Source organism: Hemibagrus wyckioides, linkage group LG16, assembly GCF_019097595.1.
Source record: "Hemibagrus wyckioides isolate EC202008001 linkage group LG16, SWU_Hwy_1.0, whole genome shotgun sequence".
Classification (NCBI taxonomy): domain Eukaryota; kingdom Metazoa; phylum Chordata; class Actinopteri; order Siluriformes; family Bagridae; genus Hemibagrus; species Hemibagrus wyckioides.
The window spans coordinates 11416654-11438750 of NC_080725.1; the positions used below are offsets into that span (position 1 = coordinate 11416654).

The window sequence follows — 22097 nt, forward strand, 5'->3', positions numbered from 1 at the left end:
ACTAAAAAGCACATGGGCTCAATCCAAAGCAAGACATGATAAGGTAGCAACAATAGCTTTTATTTTTACTTTTGTTTTGCTCTGACATGGATTGTGTGTTTTGTTTGGGTTTGTGTTGATTTGGAGTCAGAGGAGGTTTGATATTAGTGCACGTTAAATTACAGGGTTTCCCAAAACACAACAAAAAATGTAATGAAGAGTAGACTGTAGATTTATAATACCAATGCGTTGTAAAAGAAAACAAATTTTAACCAAACACACACACACTCACAAACAAGATATAACAAGACTAATTACAAAAGAACAAGTTTGAACAAATTACACACTGGTGCCAACAATGCTCATGAGGTGTGAACAGGACAAACCTAGAGAAACAGGAGGTAAAAAGGAAGAGTTCAGCTATGGCTCAAATCTCATGTACGTTTATTTCTAATTTACATGATGCTGCTTTAATGAGACAGCTGTGTACAAGTAGTACACTCAGAAAGTACTGTAATGATTGAATTAATTAACTATTTAAAAAAACTACCTTTAGAAATTTACTGTACATATGTGCTTGTTTGTTGTAGTTTTTAATAAAGATAACAAGTACTTCATTTGCAAACTTGTTTAACTTTACTTAACTTTGTTTAAGTTCTTAACTCTGGATAAAGATTACTGTTTTGGCCTACAAAGACCCTAAAGAGTTCTTGCTTAAATAATACCTAGCCGTATGTATCTAGCATTACAATGGAATTAACTGAGGAGAACATTTTCCTCCTAAAGATACAGAATTTAAACCAAAAAAAGATTTGTAAAAATACTTTCTTAACCGACTGAACAGAAGGCAACCTACATGACTCAAAGCGACTGTTATTAGGAAAGCTCCCTGACAGATTTTACAGCAGAATGTGAAATATACTACATTTTTAAAAGTTCAAACATCCCATATGCACACGGCTGAAGTTTTAATTAAAAGGAATAGCTTGGCCATATCATGGCATAACCATGGAAACCACCTCTGAGAACCCTGATGTGTTCTGCACTCATAGTGCCACGTCTAGCATTATACAAGCAGACCACCCATGATAACAGCCGCCTTGTGTGTAAATGTGCTTTTGGAGTTGTCACTTATAAAGATTAAAGGAAGTGCAGTGTTAACAGTCACACAGCCAGAAGGAGGATCTCTGATCCTGGGGCATGGCAGAGTTCCAGTAGCTAATATGTAGAAAGTCTAACAGGAGAGCATGTCGTCTGTGAACATGTCCAGCATCAAAGACTGTCATGTCTTGTGACTTATACATAATACAATAGCAAGCCGTGGCTTTCATTTTGTGGCTTTTGATTTTTGTCTATTTGATAGGCCTGACATTGAAGCTATCCATCAGGAATTGCTGAAGCAGCAACAAAGCCTACTTATTTTGGTTTCAGGACAGAGTTCAGCAACAGAGAACACCATGTGTTATATACACGCTGCGAGTAGCATCTCGCTAGTGAAAGCTGTCAGTTCAAATTCCAGGCCTGCCATAATCGTTCTCAATCACAACACTAGTGCTGGTGTCTCAGGAAACCAGGGACCTCTTTTTTTTGACAAACTGTATTATTCTTAATGTAAGTAGCAGTCATGGTAGCCACTGTGCACACATGGACAGCCAATTCACCACCATGTTGTTTGGGTGAGATGACAGAAAACTGAAGAACCTTGGGAAAAGCCACAAGATCACTTGGCAGACAGTGACCCAAGCTCAGAATCAATCCAGAACCTTCAAGCCATGAGGTAGCAACACAACCCACTGCACCACCATGATGACCTCTGGCTTTTAGCTTACATGGTTTACCACCAAATCCATTATATATAAAAACACTATGCAGGATTAGAAATACATTCATATTGCTTTTAGACATCTGATTCTGAGCTTGTACTGAAGGTTTGATTTGGCATCTTATAGGGCTTGAGGGTATGTAAATTGTAGAACCTTAGAAGACATGACATATGAATTCAGCATTCATTTATTTGTGCTAAGTGACTGTGTGATCAGCAGTATAGGGTTTTAATTACCACATAGTGGTAAAGGTAAGTAAAAAAAAAAAATAGAAAAACAACTATGAGGTTTAGACCTGCTCCACTTCACTTGGGTTTACATTCCAAATAAAGCTACAGCTATTTGAAGCAGGTACAGATAGTGTTATTCTGTTACGCTCCTACTGTTTTACCATGAGCAGATGGAATGTGTATGTTTAGTTATGCAATTCTGCAATTTCCTCCTTCCTGAACCATAAAAATGTTACATGTCCCCCCAAAGATATGGATGATTATTGAGGCCATATTGCAAGACACACTTCCTCTTATCATGGCTTTAGACAACTGGCACCAAGGTCTGGGGAGCACAGATCTGCATACTCAGGTTATCTAGGCTTGCGCTTCTCTTCCTGCCATAATTATCGATTTTGTCTTGTGACCCGAGAGCATGTTTTCTGCAATTAGCGTAGCTAAATGAATATCAGGAGAGTAGCGATAAGCAGTTCAAATGTACTTAAATGGGGGAAAGGGGCTTTGCTGATTAGATTCCTGTGGGAAATGTTTCCTCCAGTCTACTCAGTGATATAGATGAGGCTCATAGGTGAAATATTAACAAGAATGTTGTTTGCCTGCTGCCTTTGATGAAGTTAATGCGGTGGCACTTTTGTTAAAAGTTCTGGAGAAATTGGGTCAAGAAAACAGTTGTTACAAGCAGGGTGCAGATGTGTGGAGGGAGGTTTTATATTCTAGACTTGAACACCTGGAAGGTAACTCTATGAAAATAAAAGGTATAATAAACATCCAAACAAGCATGGCTAGACATGGCGTAATGCCTTCTATTAGCATTTTCTGTGCCGGACACCTCTGCTGTAAAAATTAAAAAATGATACAAATAGTATGAATGATACAAAGGTACAAAGATCCCATAGACTTCATATCCGGACGCACCAGGTGTTTACTGATAAATGAATGAAGCAATTTGTTGAAAATATTAGCCCCTCACACATGAAAACAATGTACTACAATGATATGGATGAGCTTTGAGTTGAAGCTGAGTCCTGTCATAATCATAAAATTAATCATTAATTGGGGAAAAAAACATTTTTTGTTTTCTTTGCTCTGCGTTTCACACACACTATATATATATATATATATTGCGGTAAAAAAATTGACGTTTAATTTAATATTATCTCCTAGATCTACACAGATTATGTGCAGGTTGATCATCCGCTCCGTTTTTGTGTCATCCGCATCGGGTTTTCTCCTAGCCGCACTGTGTGTGTGTGTGTGTGTGTGTGTGTGTGTGTGTGTGTGTGTGTGTGTGTGTGTGCGCGCTTGGATTGGTGGAAGCGGCATGGCGCTGGCGGAGAGGCGCGCGCTGCTCCAGCACTCGGTCAGAACGCGAGGCGCGCGCGCTTGACGCGGAGGTGAAGGAGACCGTTCAACCGGATGAAGAGCAGAACTTCAGTGTCAGACCATCGCCGTGCTTGAATGTTGTTATTGAATATGAGCTCGACGCTGGACGGTTGATTTTTCTTGCGCATTGCCGGATCGAGCGAACAGACGAAGAAAAAAAATAAAATAAAAACCCCACGCGCGTCTGGGAGGATATTTACGCCGAAGCGTTTTTAATGTTTTGAGGTGCGGCGTGTTTCGCCTGGCTCAGGAGGCTCTCACCGAGAGTGTTTTACAAACAAGAACAACTTTAGTTCCAACAGACGTTTGGTTTGCAAAACGTACAAATTTGCATCACCTTTATCATTTTCATCACATTTTAAAGTTTTGGTTGAAGCGGAGCGACCTGACGCGCCGCGCGACTCTTAAATCAATCTGCCTGATGCGTATCCGTCGGCGGATTTCTCCCGGTCCTGTCATGGGGGAAACTAGAGAAAAGACTGCGAAAGGAGAAAGAGGGTGTACTGGATTCTTAGAGCACATCATTAGAACAATTTTTCTGCTCGCCGTCTTCGTCAGCACCAGTAGAGCTCAAGGTAAGATATTTCGCTTTGCTGCTGAACGCAGCTGTAGTCTTGTGCGGAATGACAGGCGACCGCGCGGCGTGCGTTCTGCGTTCTGCGTTAATGAAGTCTGGCGTGCGAACTTCAAGTATGTCGAGTGATTTCACGTTATTACGCCAAAAACAAGTTTCATAAGACAGGTTAAAGATTTTGAGGTGAAGGCGTGATATTTGTTTTGTATTTATTTCTAACGCACTTGCAACAAACAAAAAATCCGGATGCATACATACACACACACAAACACATATATATACACAGTATATAAAATGAAATGAAGTGCTAAAAGAACAATATTTGGTTAAAATGGAAAAAAAAAGAAACCACTTACAGTTAGGAGATTATGCACTCGGAGAAGGAAACTAAAAACCCTTTAAAAATCTGTGGTGACAATCAGTTATTATCTACAAACAATTATTATCTTTATTATTATTATTATTATTATTATTATTATTATTATTATTGCTGCTGCTGTTGTAACCTATGTGTCATAGAAATGAACCCAGGGGTGCTCCTCATTGCTTTTGCTATTGTTCTGAGACCTCAGTATGCATTTTTTCACTTATACATCCAGCAGATACAAATAATTTCTGTACTGGTAAAGACTGTACTTATGCTTCATGCTTGACATTTCTGGGTTTTTTTTAAAAAACAAAACTTTTGAATAAAGCAGGGAAATAAACACTACTGACGTATGATGGCTTCCGAGTCATTAACTTCAATTCCTGCGCTACTCAGACTTAATTATTTCTGTATTATATATTCTGTATTTGAGCTGTGAAGCGGAAAGTGTAGTAGCTGAACAGTTCATTGAGTTAAATCTAAGATTTAACATGTTTTCACCGATGTGTATTAAATTTAAGGTCTCTCTCTCTCTCTCTCTCACACACACACAGATACACAAGGCTTTGTGGGCAAACCTAAAAGACACTGTACGGTCCATGAAGAAAATAATGTCTCATTATTGAGACAGTTAGATATTCAACAGCGATGGAAGGCTGAGATTTAAACCCCTCTTACTACAGATGTTCTACGCTTTATAAAACTGCTTGTTATTTATGTCTGGATATATATTATTTAAAGCAATTATGTCTTAATGGATCAAATTCCTATTCAGGTCTCAGGCAATGTTGTGTTCGCTCACTTTGCTTTTTCTCTACCTGTTCTCATCAATAATTCAGAATTAAACTTGTGGTTGGTTTTTTTTTTTGTTGTTGTTGTTTAGTGCTGGAAATGCAATCACATCACTCAAACCTCTGAGCTTGTATTTGTATTGTATTTAAGTTTCACCATCCCCATCATGCTCAACAGGGTTTTACATTTTGTCTTTTTTGTGCTCCTGAGTCAAGTTTCTATGCCTTGGAATGTTCCAGATGTCACGTTAAGACATGAAACCTTAACGTCTTCATTCTTTTGCCATTTAAAGGAGAAGCTGCAGAGGCCTCAGGTTTAAGGGGCAGAGTTGATGGTTATCTAGGTAAACAGTTTCAGTCGTCTTGTTGATGTGGTCGAGACAATGTAAAGACCATCTCTTTCCATTAAAAGCCAGTTTGCTAAATCTCCACTTTGGCAAATGTTTGACAGAGGCTTAAACTCTCCCAGAGTGGAGCTCACAGATAGGTCTGATGTGTATTTTTTTTGCTCTGCGCAGGTGGCCGACTTCTGCTGATCTTGTAGTTATGACAATCACAAAGGGAATGCAATTATGGCTGACCAAATCCAGGACAACCAAGTGGGGTTGGGGTGGCGGGGGCTTACATTTTCACAATGCTTCTGTTGTCCTGTTGAATTACATTTCATCCTCCAAAACTCAACAATGTATTTGAAATTGAATATGAAAATGAATAAGCACTGAGCACAGACCATTAATAGACCATCACTAGGATAGGATGGATAATATTTGTGAGGAAAAGTGAGCTTCTTCCAGAAGGTTTGCATGGTTAATGCGTAACATGGGAAGGAAGAAGGCTATCCAGCTCCGGTTTCTGAAGGACACTGCAGGATGACATAATCCCTCCATTCCAGACCCAGTGGCATTGACTACAAAGGGAAACATGAACCAGGTTGCTTCATGTCCATTAAGAAGTCAATATTCACAGAAAACATCGTTTGCACCTAATTAATGAGCCACATGGCTTTTTTTCCAGTGTTTTTTTTTTAAACCAAAAAGCTGTGCGTATTCCCAAATCCCAAATCACTCATGATGTCTTTGCAGCACTATCCAGATTTAGCTATTTAAAGAATCGTTTAAATTCCTGAACATCTCTCTGCTCTCCTAACTCACCATGCTCTTTTTTCCACCCTTTCTGCTCCTCAAGTTTTTCCATCATGCCTCTAATTTTTCACTAGCCATACACTTGTTTTAATCAAGTATACTGAATCCAGTTTACAGTGGCTCCGAAATTGAAGTGCTCAATCCCAGATTGTCTCTGAGCTCTCCTGACAACGGGGTTTCAGCTTGCTGTGGAGAGAGCGGTGAGATATAGCAATAGAGAGAGAGAGAGAGAGTAAGCAAGCCAGGCTGGACCTAGAAGTATAGTGAAATAACTGACATCTCAGGCAGAAAGGTCTGAATTGAAATGAACGCTATGTCAGAAGGTAGAAGGAGTCAGGTAGAGTGAAATACATTTCCAATCTAGTTCTCAGAATCCTTCATGGAAATGCCTGGTGGTTTCTTTGGCACTTAGCTGCAATGATGTGAGGATCTAGGGTCATAGTTAGTCTGTCTGACTGTTTGAATATGTAGCTCACTCATGAAATCTGAAGATGCCAAATGTGTGTAAATGTTTCTTCATGTGTAAACTGTATTCTGGCCCACTCTGACACTGAAGCTGTGCCTTCTGGACAGATCTGCTTCTTTCTATCACTCCTATATAACCTTTGAGAAACGTCAGGAAAAATTGCAACGTGCATGCACCGTTGCAGACAAGGGCTCCTTGTTTGTCCTCGGAGCTCATATTGACCGCAGAAAACCGAACCCAAGTCGAAAGCCACAGAGTCTGCCGAGTTGGTCATAGCATGAGTTCACTTTTTCCACTCCTCTTTTCCTTCTTTCACTTTTTTGTAGGTTTATCCTCTATGCTATGTTTACGGAGCCTGATTGCAACAAAAATATTCCCACTGCAAGGGGACACACACAGTATAACACACACTAAGTGTAAGAACATCCAAGTAAGCAGGAATGTTATTGATATCATGTTATTACTCCAGCTACTTCCCTTACTGCAGAATGCTGGCGTCTCTAGGGCACTGCTAAGGTTACAGCCATCGCACAAAGGCAGCATTGTGCACAGAGAAGACCATCACGCAATGACCTAGTGTAGGTAATTCCCTGAGGATGGCATGATGTAGGACCGTTTTAATTCACAGGGTTAGGAGTCCACAGACGCCACAAAGAAGGAAGTGTCGTCATCAGAAATTTCAGAGCTTGCTCTTCTCTCTCACTCTGCCTCCCTCCGTGAGTGTGAGTGCAGCTTGCTAGTTCCCATGCTGAGGAGTTTTTTTTTTTCAGTGATAATTACTGTGAAAAGTAGCTTGCTGAGCTTGCAACTCTGTCCTGACGTCACACAAGGACTCGAGATGTATTACCCGATGCAAGAAACTAGCTGTTTCCCCATCCAGCTGTGCAGGTAGGTTAGCCAGCCAAAGGCAAACGCGGTGACAGCCACCTCCTCCTTTACATCGGGTCTTTGTTGAGGAAGGGAAAAAAAAATTGAAGCTGAGAGAAGGACCGAGTGCAATTAATCACCCACTGTCACTGGCGTAACTACAGGGAAGGCATCAAAGTGCAAGCCTTCAGTCCTATTAGCAGTCCATTAGCGGAGGCCGGCACAAGTACCAACACTCCACACGAATTCCAGTGCAGAAGTGACTGACCTGTCTGTCAACACTGCCAATACCTCTCTCCGTAATGACTCCTCTGTCTTCATTCATACACGCCAAAGTTCAAGCATGGCACTTTCTTTTTTTCCATAAAAGAGAATGACGCTACACGAAACAGCCCTGTGTAACACACCTGTGTTATGATTGCGCAGAATCTCGTAGTCTGACTGGCTCTCAGGGTGAAATCCAAACCCAAACGGCTCTTTGTTGGTTTATGCAGGATCTTTAGCTTCAGCGAGGATCCTCGCTGCCCAATTATAGACACGGATCAGAGGAAGGTAATTGATGGTCTTTACTCTGTGTGAAGAGGGTAATTGTGTCCAGGAAGTGGAGAGAGATGGGAGAGGTATTAGCAGTTAAGAGGCCTCTTTTTGAGGCCAAAGAGAAGAGTGACAAGGTTCCTCGTTTGTAGACAGACCCGCTCATTCACTTGACAGTTTTTCCTCAGAAGGCGACCACAAATATCGCTATATATAAAATGTGTCACTACTATTTGTTTTTACAGAGTGGGCACTGGTGGCTCAGTGGTAGGTTTCTGGCCTACCTTGCGGATGGCCCAGGTTCGAGTCCCAGCCAGTGCCCAAACCCCAGCGCCTGGATGCAGTGCTGGTCCCAAGCCCGGATAAAAATGGGAGGGTTGTGTCAGGAAGGGCATCCAGCGTAAAACCTGTGCCAGGTTGTTGTGCGGACCAGTTGGTCCACTGAGGCAACAACCATTTATTTTTACAGACAGATACGAGCATGAGTGTGTGCAGGGTCTGGTGATCTATCTATTTATTATGACATAAAATTACAAAAATATATAAAAAGTTAATAAATAAATATTAATGTTTTATTAAAACAATAATATTAAAAAAACATTAAATGAAATTTTATCTTTTGCTAACGTTTGTGAGCAAGCTTACTGTACAAATGCTGATATTTTGTAAGTAGCATCTAAAACAGAGAGTCTATAGAGGCTGAAGTGAAAAGTTCACAATTATGAACACCTTTGTGTGTGAACACTGTGGCACCTTGCCTCATTTTTAATAACCACTCTCGTTGATACCATCATCCTTCTCTTGTATTGATATTGATGTCTCTGTAATAACAGGAGTGTCTTTATCATTTGCTTTGAAGCTGTTTTGATTTTGAAGCTTTCTGTGCTGAGGTGAATTAGACAGGAAATGATGCGATAGCTTCATTTTCAAATAAGCAACAAAGATCGACCTGCATGTACCGTACATTAATATTGCGGCTTGATAACTAATAAGAAGCGGGGTGAACAGGGTTAAGAGCATGCTGCATACTGCTTTGTTGAAGCCCTGAAGTGCCACAAAAACATGTGCTATGCTTTTATTCTGTCCTTCTTCTCCTCTGATGGCACTCTCGCTACACTATTTTTTGAAGATGTCTACAGGGATTGCATGAGTGAGTGGCACAGAGTGGTGTTAAAAGCAATTTGTTCTTCAGCCCACCTCAGTGAACTGTCCCAAACCTGCTTAATGCACAGAGATAACACGCGTCACTGGCCCCCTCTCGCAGACACCTGACGTGCCCTTCAGCCGCTTTGGTGGGGCGTCAATTTCATTTAGATCAGTATCTTTTACTAAGAGGATTTGCAGTAAGTATAGGCTATTAATGTTTGTTTTTTTTAACTAATGAGTTGCACTTGAGTGCTGCCTAAATTGAACCTTATTGTCTAGCTTCATGCTGCATACTGATTAAAGGAGTAAACCTCAGACTTCTCCACGATACGATTTAGATTCATACGGCAACAATTTGATATTTGGTGCTACAATGAATCTGCTACAATATGATGCATTTCACTTCAATCAAATCAAGTTTCAGATGCACAAAACACACAAAGACATGGTGTAGAAACATGTTTTTATATGCTCAATTTACAGGAATTCCTTAAAGTATAGTCTTTTTTTTCCCAATTCCTAATAATGTTGCTTAAAAATTCTCACAATGCTAAATTTCTAAAAACCTATGCTTAAAACCTCATTACAAAGAAAGCCAAGGCAACAAAGACACTTTTGACCATTTTCCTTAATAAGTATTAGGTGAGACTGCAGCGTGATATCTAACTTTGCTTTTTAAGCAGCTGAATGGCTTGTCATGTAGCTTAAAATGCTAGGATTGCTAACATGCTAATACCAGACCCTAAAGATAATTATAAAATGATATCTATAAAATCAAAACAGGACAGCAAGGGCACTCAGGACTATTTAACTAAAATAAATAAATAATATGTTTATACAGTGGTATAACTTCACTTTCAAGTAGCTGAATGGTCAGTCATGTAGCTTAAAATGCTCACATGCTGAAACCAGTCCCTAAAGCTCATTAAGTAAGACCTTATTACAATGAGCTAATTCACTGGAGACCATTCAAACAGTCAAAAGCATTCGCAAAGTGGGAGGAATATGAGCTGTATGTAGCATGTTTATATTTATAGAAGTGTTTAGCATGTAGCTTCAAATGCATGAAGACTCGTGATTACACTGAAGTAAAAGATGTGACCTGTAACAAATATAAATGGCTGTTTCCCTTCTAGTAAGTTCAAACGGCCGGCTTGGAACCCGAGAAGTTTCCTATCTCCAGTTTATCAGGGTGTGTCCCCTCCTCCCTGCCCCCCGTCTCTGTTATTCTTCAGCCCCGCTGACGGAAGATGAAAGCATAGCACAGATAAATGTTTGCGCTTTCCTGTTTTTATGGGGCTTAAATAAAGAACATACATTTGTTCCACTACTTTGAGGTTCCCCCCTACCCCTCGTCTAAGTTCTGCTTTCCATTAAGGGCAGCGTACAGGTCTGTGATGATAAGAGGACAATGTTGGTGCCCCTAAGGGCCGGACCCTAAAGTCAGTGCTGTAGAATGGCGATTGTGAGTCGGGGCCTTTTACGTGTTAGTCTCTGTCGGATAATGTCGTGTAATTAGAGCAACCCTGCCTTGGGGGGGCGGGCCTGTTTGGGCTGATTGTACTCTGTGTACTGCGTAGAACCTCGGGCCTCTTATTACTGCCAGCAGGTGCTTTATGGGGAATGTCAAAGCCGTTTGGGGGGAAATGCTCGGTTAACTTTTGGGGCGAGGTAAATGAGGAGAGAGGCTCTAATGTTTAACAGGCCTCCCATGAGATGTGCGCGTGTGTGTCGTGGAGGTTACACCGAGGTTCCGCTCAGGCTTCTTCATCTAATCTAAAGACTGCATCTGGACTGTGTCACTTCTCAGCCGGAGATAAAGCTCTGCTCTCGTGTCCTGGTGCCCATTTACTTCACAATGAGAAACAATTCCAGCCCGGATAAAGATTTAGGATTCATCCAGGATCGATTTTTATAATTCCGTTCATAAATCTCGTTCTTGCTTTATGTACAGCAGCAGATCCTTAATCTGTCTGCAGTTCAGGCCATTAGTAGAAGACTTCACTAAATGTGTGTCAATGTAACCGTTTTTTTTCCGATTCCCCACCCGTCTGCTAAATGAGGTGCTAAATTAGAGGCACGTTGTGTGATCAGTTTTGTGCATGCAAAAGTGCAGAGAAGATGTGAAAAAGCTCGTGAAGAGCGTGTATGCTGAAGTTCCTTTAATTCTTAATTCATGTTTTCTCACATCGTCCCTGCGTCTCATTTCTGCCGTTTCAAATGGGAATTCTAAATGAGAGTCTGGAGAGCCATGTGTTTACGTTTCTGCTTTTACACTGCGACTCCCTAATTTGCTTTTTATATTTCGCTGAAATTCCCTCGTTTTTTTTCCTCCCACATATGTTCATCCAGGGTCTGAAATGCTGCCCTTTCTTTTTTCAAACCAGGCATTATCTTTTGCTGTGGTGGCATTTTTGTGTGTTTGCGTTTCCTGCATGTGATGTTAGTAGCATGTTTGCTGAGGCTGTACTCAGCACATTTAAGCACAGCCACATCTCTACGGTTTTGGTCTCTAGGGCCTGAGGAGCTGGGAAGTGCTTAACTGGGCCACGCTCGCTGGGGCTAATTTTACAGACGCCTGGCCGACAGTAGTGCGCTAGCTACTGCGTCTTTCCCTAATGAAGGCTTTCTGCGTGACCTGCCACAATCCATACCCGGAGATATATGCTTATCAGTTCAATCCTGCAATCGCACTCGCCCCATAAAGGGCCCGGGGGAGCGAGCACAAATGACAAGCCCGTTGACGCAAAGCCTTCATCGAGAGAGTTAACCACTGTTAATCACAGCCCGAGCATAACAAGGACAGTTTACAGTGACAGGGACGTTGTTAATTCTGACCTTCAGCTGCTGCTGGAGGTAACATTAAATCCAAACCCCGGCCAGGAAAAAAAAACTGTCCCCGTCCTTTGATTACGGCTCAAAGGAAATTAGTAGAAGGAGAAGAATCCAAGAGGATATGAAGAGCAGATCTCTCTCTAAACAGCGGTAGTTTACCAGCCCTAGGAAGGACCTCCAAACATAAGGGAAGTGGATAAATAATAAATCCTGTACTAAAGTAGTAATCTAATGGATATGTTGAGCCCTGTGTAAAGTTGAGAGTCAGCAGTCTGCAGTCGGCTGGACGGGGACAGATAGCGAACTCTTTTTTTTTTTTTCTCAGAATAGCAAGCAACCATCTGCAATCTTGTGTGCAATAGCTTCTACCTCCCTGAAGTGCTTTCTATTTGCCACACATGCACGTCTTTCCATTTAATATTAACTCACATTTTTTTCTTCAGAAACGCAGTCTTTTACAGTCAGGGGTCATAAAGTTGACCATGTGAGGCGGAACCCATGCTGTCCGCTAGCTGATGTAAACTGATATGCCATTATGCAGAGCTTTAAACATGCCCCTTGCCGTTCTTTCACTGCGAACAAATGATTCACATACAGCCGAGGAAACCCACAGATCCCAAGCAAGAGGGCTGTTGCTTTTTGGCTCGAGAGCAGAGCTCCGTTCGCAGGCTGGACCTGTGGTAGGGGCCTTCCTCCCAAGGAGTTGTCAGATTTGAATTACAAGTCATGAACGCTTGCTTTCAGTAGCCTCGCGCATAAATTCAGGCTCTACAGACCTCTCTTATGCCTCTCATTTGTGAGAAAGGGCATCTGTAAATCTCGCCGTGTTTGTTGTTCCAATAAAGCGCTGAAAGTTCTGCTCTTTCCGTTGCATTTCGTGTTTTATCAGAGTTATTGCGGCGGTTTATTGTGCAGACTCGCTCCAGCACTGACGAGCCTCGCCAGCAGAAGCACCACTTTGGCTCATCATTGTCGAAGGAGGGGGAGGATGGGAAGGGGGATGAAGAGGAACAGAGGAAGGGAACGATAGCGATAGCACAGACGCTTGTGCCTTACCCATAATCCCTGTAAAGAAAGCACAGATTCAGACACATTAACCACAGCTATTGTGGACCACTTTGTTTCTGGTGCTCTGGTGTGTTTCCCTCAAAAGAACCTTTAAGTCTAAAAAAAAAAGAAAAAAAAAAAAAAAAGAAGCAAAAATGAGGTTAGCTCAGTCAGCATATGCAAGCATGTATTCACTAGTGGCAAATGTAACGTTTCTTTTCTCTCCTCCTGTCATGTGCAAATGATTTTGTATGGAAATCTGATCTCTTTTGTGCTGCTTTTGGGGAGATTGTAATACAAGGGGCCGACTGTTGCGGTCCTTGCCACGATTTGTCATTCTGGCAGTTGTTTCCACAATGATTGGATTTCAGGGACATGGACTCATGAAATATGGGCATAACTATTTACATTTTAAGGCCCAGACCTTTTCCTCAGGTTCTTCTATTTGCTTTTAGAAGCACTTGACAGGACGCAGGGTTAATTTTCGGGAACATTGTACAAGCTATCAAACCTAGAGAACGTACAATGTGGATGAAATTCAGCAAAAAAAAAAGTTCTTAGTAGTCACAGCTAGTCACGTAGATATTCACCTGGGATGCTTTAGAGGGTCTAGAGACATCAGATAAGCCAGGGTATATTCAAAACAATGACAACATAGCTCATTCTATGTTCGTTCAATCAGACACTGTCTGGAATGCACATATATGCTCAACAGTAACTATTAACTAACATGGGTCATTTGTTCACTCCTCCACAAAGGTTTGTTGGACTTTGACATGTCATTTTTGACATAGGTTAGATTTGACATAATTTGAATGATATTGGCTGTTTCTGTTATATAAGGAAAAGCCTCATTATACAGAATCCAATCACAGCTCCCTGAAAAAAAGAAGAAAGTCTATGTACTGACGAATCACTATACGCAGTTATACAATCTTTCTAATTCCTAAGGCAATGTCGCATCTCATCTCCTCACTCTGTCTCTTCCTGCCACTTTTTCTGTTAGTTTTTTTTTTTTTTTAATCTTTCTGGAAATCTCACCGACAGACAAAGCAGATTTTTCCGCACTTATTCTGAAATAATATCCTCAAAAAGCTCTAGCAGCTTGGAACAACTCCATGCCCTTTGTTCCAAAAGTGGTCTCCGGTTTTATGAAAATTACATTCAGTCCTGTAATCTGCAAACGACAAGAACAATTTTGCTTCCCGAAACTGTATACCGTTGTGCTTGCATTTCTTTGCCATATTGTTATGATTACATGTGTGGGTTGATGGCCTTGCTTTTATGCACAAACAGTAGCCCAATTTTCTTTTGCGCTTAGCCTCTGGAGAAAAAGAAAGAGCTTTTTTGCCTGAGCGACTGTGGGATAAAATTGCCGTTCCTGTTTCTTTGCCGAGATATGCTGGAGATGAGGCTGATAATGATTTGCTAACTAGCACCATGCGCTGCAGATTTTAGCGAAATGCCTGCGTCCCATGAGGTGAAACTTTTCAGCTTAGTAGTAAAATGTCGGTAATTGATTTGGACTCACTGTGGTGTGGCTAGTTATTCAAAGCGTCCCTTATATGCAATAATGACTGTGGATTATGTTTTCCTCTGCAAAACAGTTTCTTTTGAGCATGAGACAGGAATGTAGGCCATATGCAGATTTCGGCATCTTCCGTTTGCACTTATGCAGCAAGTGCTTTGAATTTAGCACCAGTTTTACTTAGTGTCTCTCTCTCTCTCTCTCTCTCTCTCTGTCTCGGATCTTCACATCATACATCTGTTTGCTAAAAAAAAAAAAAAAAAAAAAAAGGATCAGGTTTCATTGGGCTGTGACTGGTCATTTTTTTCTCCAGACTATATCACACTTCATATATATTTTTTTCCTGCTCCATCGATGTTCCAGTAAGTAAGGCTGGTCTTGGATTATTTGCCTAGGGTAAATTTTGCCTGAAAGCCCCACTATTCTTCTCAGATCACTATACATTAGGTGAGAGGAGGACGAATTAAGGCGACCCCGGCCTTAATACATCATCTAGACGGTCCCGAGCCAGAAGCCTTGCTTCTGGTCCTAGTGCGGCGTGGGTCTGCATGAGAATCGTGGCAGTCAATGCCATTTTCCCTTTATTAATCTCATTCAGGCCTTGCTTTGTCTCATCTTTTTTTCTTCTTCGCCCTTTAAAGATAAATAACCGTTCAGCAAAAGGTTTTGGATGGTAATTGACAGGCCATGTTAAACAAATCCACTTGCCCTCTGCGGGTGCCTCCACCTCTCCTTTTTCCCCTCCCCGTCTTGCCCCATCTAATCTAACTAATGCTCTCTGTTTGTGTGCTGGAAAGTGAATTAAAAACAGCCCGACTCAATACCTGATCTATATCGCCCCAGCTAGTTGCATGCACATTAGCTGTTTCTCCACAGCTCCTGTAATTGCATTACAGTACTCCGAGGCTGTAACTATTAAGGACTTACACTGTCTTGGCTGTTGTTAATCATAGCCCTCTGCAGGCCCCAAGGCTCTGATTAGGGGACTGATCGAGGAAGGGAATGAGGGCCAGAAGCTCGCCCCCAAAGCTTTAGCGCAGCAGCTTTTCTAAGGAGGAGCTGCGGAGATCATTCTGGGAAGCCTTGCACTAATCAGCATCTTTCCGCTCACCACCATTTTTCATTCCTTTTGTGATTCCCCACCCAACAACATGGCCTGCTTTCCTTAGCTTTGTTTTTTTCTTCTTATTCTTTCTTTCCTTTCCTCCAGCTGCTCATGTTCTTTCGCCTACTATCTGTCTTTATTCTGGCATCAAGAGCGTTCTCTCTAGATCACACCACGTTTATAAGGTTTTTCCCCTTTGTGTGTTCTTCACATTTTCTCTTCTTGATAAGAGAAGCCCATGAAAGGCTGATTTTTTTTCCTTCACTCAGGAAATGACTCTGAAACTATACTAAATATACCTTGCGGCTCTCACGTGCACTTAGACGTGCATAAGAAGTTGTTTGCGTATCTCTATCATTTCACATGCAGCTAGATATGAAGAGAGGAGGCTGTTTAACAGGGTTGATAGAGTCTGGCTGGGGGGTATGCTACATCTCATTGTAATCAGTAGATTGCTGGGGCTCGTCTTTCATCATGCTCCCTGTGCATTCTGCAGGGAGATGCGTGGCTTGAGTGAGGATCTGCTTACACATTACAGACCCTCGACTTTTTCCAGACTGCAAGGCAGTTTGGGGGATATGGTTTCTGGATGTGTAAATGTTTCTCCTCCTTCCCCCCACTTCTGGGTTTTTTCTTCTGCTAATGTCAAGAGCATGTCATTTATCATAACGGCACTGATTTAGAAGGCATTTGGGGTTCAAGTAGGACGGAGAATGAATGTTGCATTGCCATCCGCAGTCATCAGTTCTGGCCTCTTTAATGGAGACGTCAATGGGAATCCAAAGAGCGGGTTTTTAAAATTTAATACTTTCTAACTGTCTGATTTATAATGATGGGCAATAGCGAAGTTGGAGAGCAAAATATCTGCCAGTACTGGAAAAGAACTTGCAGTACAAAGGCGTTTTTCTTTATTATTATTTTTTAAAGTGTCCTCTATAGCAGAAGCACAAAGGCAACTGGATTATTTTGCTGCAGTCTGAAAGGACAAATGGCTGCGACTCTGTGGCCCTGACATAGCAAAGCAAACAAGCGTGCCCTACATGCAAACTCCCATGCGACCTCTATGCCTGCTCCCCTGACCTCCACAAAGTCACTTAAATTATTATCTTCCCAGCCTTTTCTTTCCCAGAGAGTGCAGTTGGTCTACCTGCCAGCTGACGACCAGTGATCAATTACAGCAGACAGGGGTATCTGTGTCTGGGAAGCTCCCCGGGGCCGGATTTGTCAGAGATCAGGGCAACGGGTGTAGGGCGGGGGTGATCAGATATGCTTGTGGGGAGGGATTGCGGAAGTGTGGGGTCAGTCAACCATCTCACTCGCTCATTCACTCACTCAGCCAGACAGACATACAGAAAGAGAGAAGGTTGTTTTGTCATTGGCTAAACTTACCTCAGAAAAAGCTTTTGGTTAGCGCTTAAATTATTTTAACAATACCCAGACAGATTTTTACAATAATTTATGAACTATTAACAGAGATAAATGTCTTAATAGGAAATGCCCTCCTGGCCTCAGTGTTCAGCAATTAAAAAATCAACCATATCAACCATACGAAAAAAAACCCTGAATAAAGTGTTGCAATGGAGAAAGACATTTAAGAGAGAAAGCAGTTTCTCGTCCAAAGAGAAAAAAAAAACAACAAATAAAAAAATTGAGTGAAGGACATGAAGTTTGGTGATTAAGCCAAGCTTTGACAGATAATCCCTCAGTGAGAGAAAGGAAGAAAATCTTTGGACAGATCTGCCCAGTGAGACATTAATCCTCCACATTCACACTGTTAGCAGCCCTGTTCTCTCAGTCAGGTCAGCAGAGGTGGCCAGAACCATCCCCAAAGCTCCCCTCCCACCCCCAGCCCACCCGCTTCCTAATACCCCACCTCCTACTTACCAGACCCCCCGCCTCTCAGCTGTCGGAATTCTCCGCCCCGTCCACAGTCTCGGCACCCATCGCCTTCAAAGAGCTGTTTGTTTTTGCTGAAGTGTTTGGGTGACATTAGTCTCCAGTAATCCGGTTGAAAAGCCCTTGCCAAGCCGCCACCGTTTGGTTTCTGAAATCTCTGAGACGGATAACTCGGTTGCCTAATTAAGCTCATTAGCATTTGCTAAATCTCATCCTGCTACTCCTTATGACTAATTTCACACAGGTTGGTAGAAAAGCCTAGCTGTGGTGCCATGTGGAATTAAAGCAGCTGCAGTACATATACTTGGCTGACGAGTTTTTTGGATCGACCACATAATCCTTTCAGTTCCATAAAAAATAAATCCTTGATCTTTTTATGTAAAAGAAAGAAATGTCAGAGACTTGCATGTTCTAATATCAGTGTGCTTTTACTATGTTCTCTTATGATGAACCTAAATGAATAAATACGAATAGGTTTGAGTTTTGAAAGTTTTTGTAAGTAAAAATTTAAGCGTTACATACCATCACATCACTATATCCAAGTGGGGTGTGTTTATATATATTTATAATTATATTTTTATTTGTATATTTATAATAATAATAATAATTATTATTATTATTATTATTATTATTATCCTTTTTGTCTTGGTTTAATTCAAACTTTAAGAACTAAAACAAATAGTTCTAAAACTATTGTCAACATGAATAGATTTCTGTAATTAGTTTATTTTTCTAATTTATTTATTTATCTATTAATTTTTAAAAATGTTAAAATGTTAATTTTTATATGTTAATATTGTTCAAGTTTAAATATACAACATTATATCTGAATACTTGATTTCATTTCTGTGTTGCTGTCGTTTTCTCTCTGATGGATTAAAGTGTTCTACAGCCATTTAGCTGGGATATCCTGTCACCACCTCACGGGAACTTTGATTAGAGCATTGATTTACTAATGAAAGACTCTTGAGTAAACAGTTTCATTTCCGTGTCTCAGTCGTTCTTATCCTCCTAATTTGATGCAGGTGAATGCCAAGGGAGGAAAATGTAGAGCTTCAGTCTGACCCGTGTCCCAATTTTGTAATTAAATGCCTGAATACACTCAAGACATTCTTCCGTTGGGAGAGAAGGGCTAGAGACCTTCATCACTATTGCTCTTGGATTACAGCATTCAGGAAACATGTTGCTTTTCAATGAGCCTATTTAAGCTTTGTTCCTGGCTTGTTTTCACTTGGGACTAGATGCGTTTTTACACTTTGAAATTTTTTAGTGTGACAACGTGGTGTAAAAATGCCTATCATGGTATCAACCTAAAACACACCAGTGGTGGATTAAAATATTTATTTATCATTTATGCATTAAAAGCTGAACAAAAGCTCTGAATCAAACCCCTGAATTGTTGTTCCTTCTGTTGGACCAGGTTTCATGACATGTACTGTATCTGCTCATTATTGTTGATGTAGAATGTTTGTTAAGATTTTGATCATTACACAGGACAATCAAATCTTCACAATGTACATACAAAAAAATTTCATTTAGTTGCTTGGACTCAACATGAAGAGTTGCTTCGGTGACAAGTCCTTCTAAATGCCATTTATAATTCGTTGTAGCTGTTTTAAATGCACTTCCTGGAGTGTCACTATCCTGCAGAAATAGCTTAGAGGATACTATCTCTACCAAAATATATATTTTTGAGATATCAATAAACTCTTTTATGTTGTTAGTATTTATCTTGTTGCCAATATAAAATGAAATACAGAGCGATTGAGCTAAGCCAAAAGAACAAAAAAGAGGGAAGAATTACCAGTAAGGTACTCTTCGATCATACTCCTTGTCAAATCTTTACACTGCAACAACCTTACTTAGATGAGATACTGCTGAGACTTTTTTTTTTTAAATAATAAGACTTTTTTTGTTATTTAGAGAAGCAGAGAAATGAATGAGCAAAAAGCTGCTTGTCGGACAGCTTTGAGTTCTCCACAATGGCTGGTTTTGTTTCACTTGTGATAACATAATTGAGCCCCAGGTACTGGGCTTGCCAGCAGGGATTGGTTTTCACTGTGTGAGGTGTAGTGAGATTTAATGTGCCATGTAGCAAGAGCAAGAAACGCACATGGTCTTTTCACACAGTTCCCGTCTTTCCATTGCTCAGCCCTAGACGGGAAAAGGCATAACTAAACAGACCTGTTTTTCTCGCTAACATGCATCTCTTAAACACATTAGATTCCGACAAGGCACTGTGTTTTCTGTTGTTTGTATCAATTTGCCTGGTTTCCATTACATATGACTCTACCCACAGTCCACTCTGGGGAGCCTGACATACTATACGCCACCACAAAAGTCACTCTGCAATCAGGGTCTGTTTACCAGCTCCAGGTCAAGATGCTCTTGATGTCATTTCCCCGACACACAGGCTTGATGTGTATACTGCAGGACATACACAAGCTCTCTGTCATGTGCCGACCCGGCTTGGCTGAGAGAGAATGAGGTTAACCGGCTGCGTAAGGTCAGGGTGAGTCATCTCTTCAGCCTCTCTCTTTCTGTAAATAAGAGTGAAACAAGAGGGCCCTTCATCAGAGGTTTAACGCCCCTTGGGCCTAGCTCCCCTCCACCCCATTACCTCTGTCCAGTGTTTGTTCTTCCATTCCAAATATTGTTTTATCACTTTGATGAAAAACAGCAAACAGGAGTGAGGGTGTCTCTGAGGGACTGGTGTTTAGGGGCGGCACTGCTCTGCCAGTCTGGGAGGCTCCTAGGTGTATGCAGAGCAGAGCAGCCGTTCAATCACACACACTCTACTCTGAATCAGGCTTTTGATGCTGACTGCCTCTGACATAAACAATGTAGCCTTTCACAGTCTTTTCTCCCTTATAATTAACTTACTGAAACACCCCCACCTCCCCAGTGTTTATTTTTCGAGCCTGCCTTCCACTGGGTCTGGAAAAGCCACAGAAAGACAGTGGGGGAGCTTACACAGAGAGAAAGGAGGGAAGAAACAGAACAGGGTGTAAGGGAGGAATTAGAAAGAGAAAGAGAGTGAGAAAGCCTATTGAACCTTTCTCGTCTAGTGTCCTTTCTGTGCCGCCACAGAAAAAGAGAGATGACACAGCAGAGCAAAGCGTCGGCTCTCTGCAAAGTTATCTGACCCCAGTGAGCTGACTCAAAGCCCCTCAATTCTTGTCCTTCTAAAATAAAGCAAACAGCTCTTGTGGGTGTAACCAAAAGGAAGAGAGAAAGGGGAAAAAATCCAATACTGCAGGCAACCTGGCGCCTCTAGAGCCTGTCATCTGTAATGCTCCCAAGAAACCCACTATGTCATAAAATAATTGTGGGAAGACTTGTGGAGTATTTATATAGTGCTTCCTGGAAACAAATGTAAGACAAATGGCTTGAGTGTCCAGTCATGATGTTTAGAGAGTCCACTAGTGGACGCAGTAGTTTTAGTAGAGTCATGTGTCTGTGTCAGGAAGTTAAATAATTTAAATAATTACATATCCAGTCAGATTCATTTTTGCAGTCTTACAAGAAAACCTTAAAGCATTGGACCAAATCTCCCATGTGGCTCTGAAGACCGTTTTTCCCTCTTAGCTAAGATGGGAGGAAGTGAAACAAGGCACAACTGGCCCGAGAAAATATCAAGCAAGACAGCAATAATGACAAATGAAGGCAAGTAAAATGATTTTAAAACTACCATTTCTGTCTATCTGACTACTACTTGTGTGATTCAAAAACCATCATGCAAAATTATATACATATAACATTGTGTATAATGTTAGCAATCGTAGATAGCTAGATAGATAAGATCATCGTTGGAGGGGGCACAATGCTTGAGTTTTTTGCCCTATAGGTCTCCACAAAATGAAGAAACTGTATAATAAACTAAATGTAATGAGAAAGGCTTCATGTATAGTGTTGAACATTGTCTTGTCTCTTAATAACTGCAATGAACAGAGTACAACAGCTTAGTGTTTGGAAAACTAAAAGGTCTAATGTAACTGCTGCCTCTAACAGAACGCCTGGCCCCAGACATTTTCAATGGTCCAGAACCACCACTTGATTTAATATTTTTCTCCTGTCTCCTGCTTGGTCCTGTCAGAAGCATACTGTATACCCTACCCCTTTTTTTTTCTTTTTTCACCATGATAAGGTTCATTAATTTATCACAGTGCATACGCTACAGCCAGAGACCACCAAATAAGCATTATTGATGCGCTTGGAGCGTACGCCTTCAGTAATGTGTGTTTCCGCACCTCTACATGACCTCTGTAGTCCTCCCCTGCTCCACACTCCACTGGGCCGTCAGCCTTAATTATCACCACCATTTACCTATCTGGCCACATCAGGATTGCGGATAGTGCTCGAACGGTTACTTGCTCTGACATGA

General features: G+C 41.3%; 1 protein-coding gene across 2 annotated transcripts in view; it reads left to right on the forward strand.

The window, feature by feature from the left end:
• Positions 1-3364: 3364 nt before the first annotated feature.
• Positions 3365-22097, forward strand: part of unc5cb (unc-5 netrin receptor Cb) — a 139067-nt gene continuing 120334 nt past the window's right edge. For both annotated transcript variants that reach the window (XM_058412370.1, XM_058412371.1), the window contains exon 1: positions 3365-3990. In XM_058412370.1, coding sequence (XP_058268353.1) covers positions 3837-3990 — 154 coding nt within the window. In that variant the 5' untranslated portion in view covers positions 3365-3836. The remainder of the gene's footprint in view (positions 3991-22097) is intronic.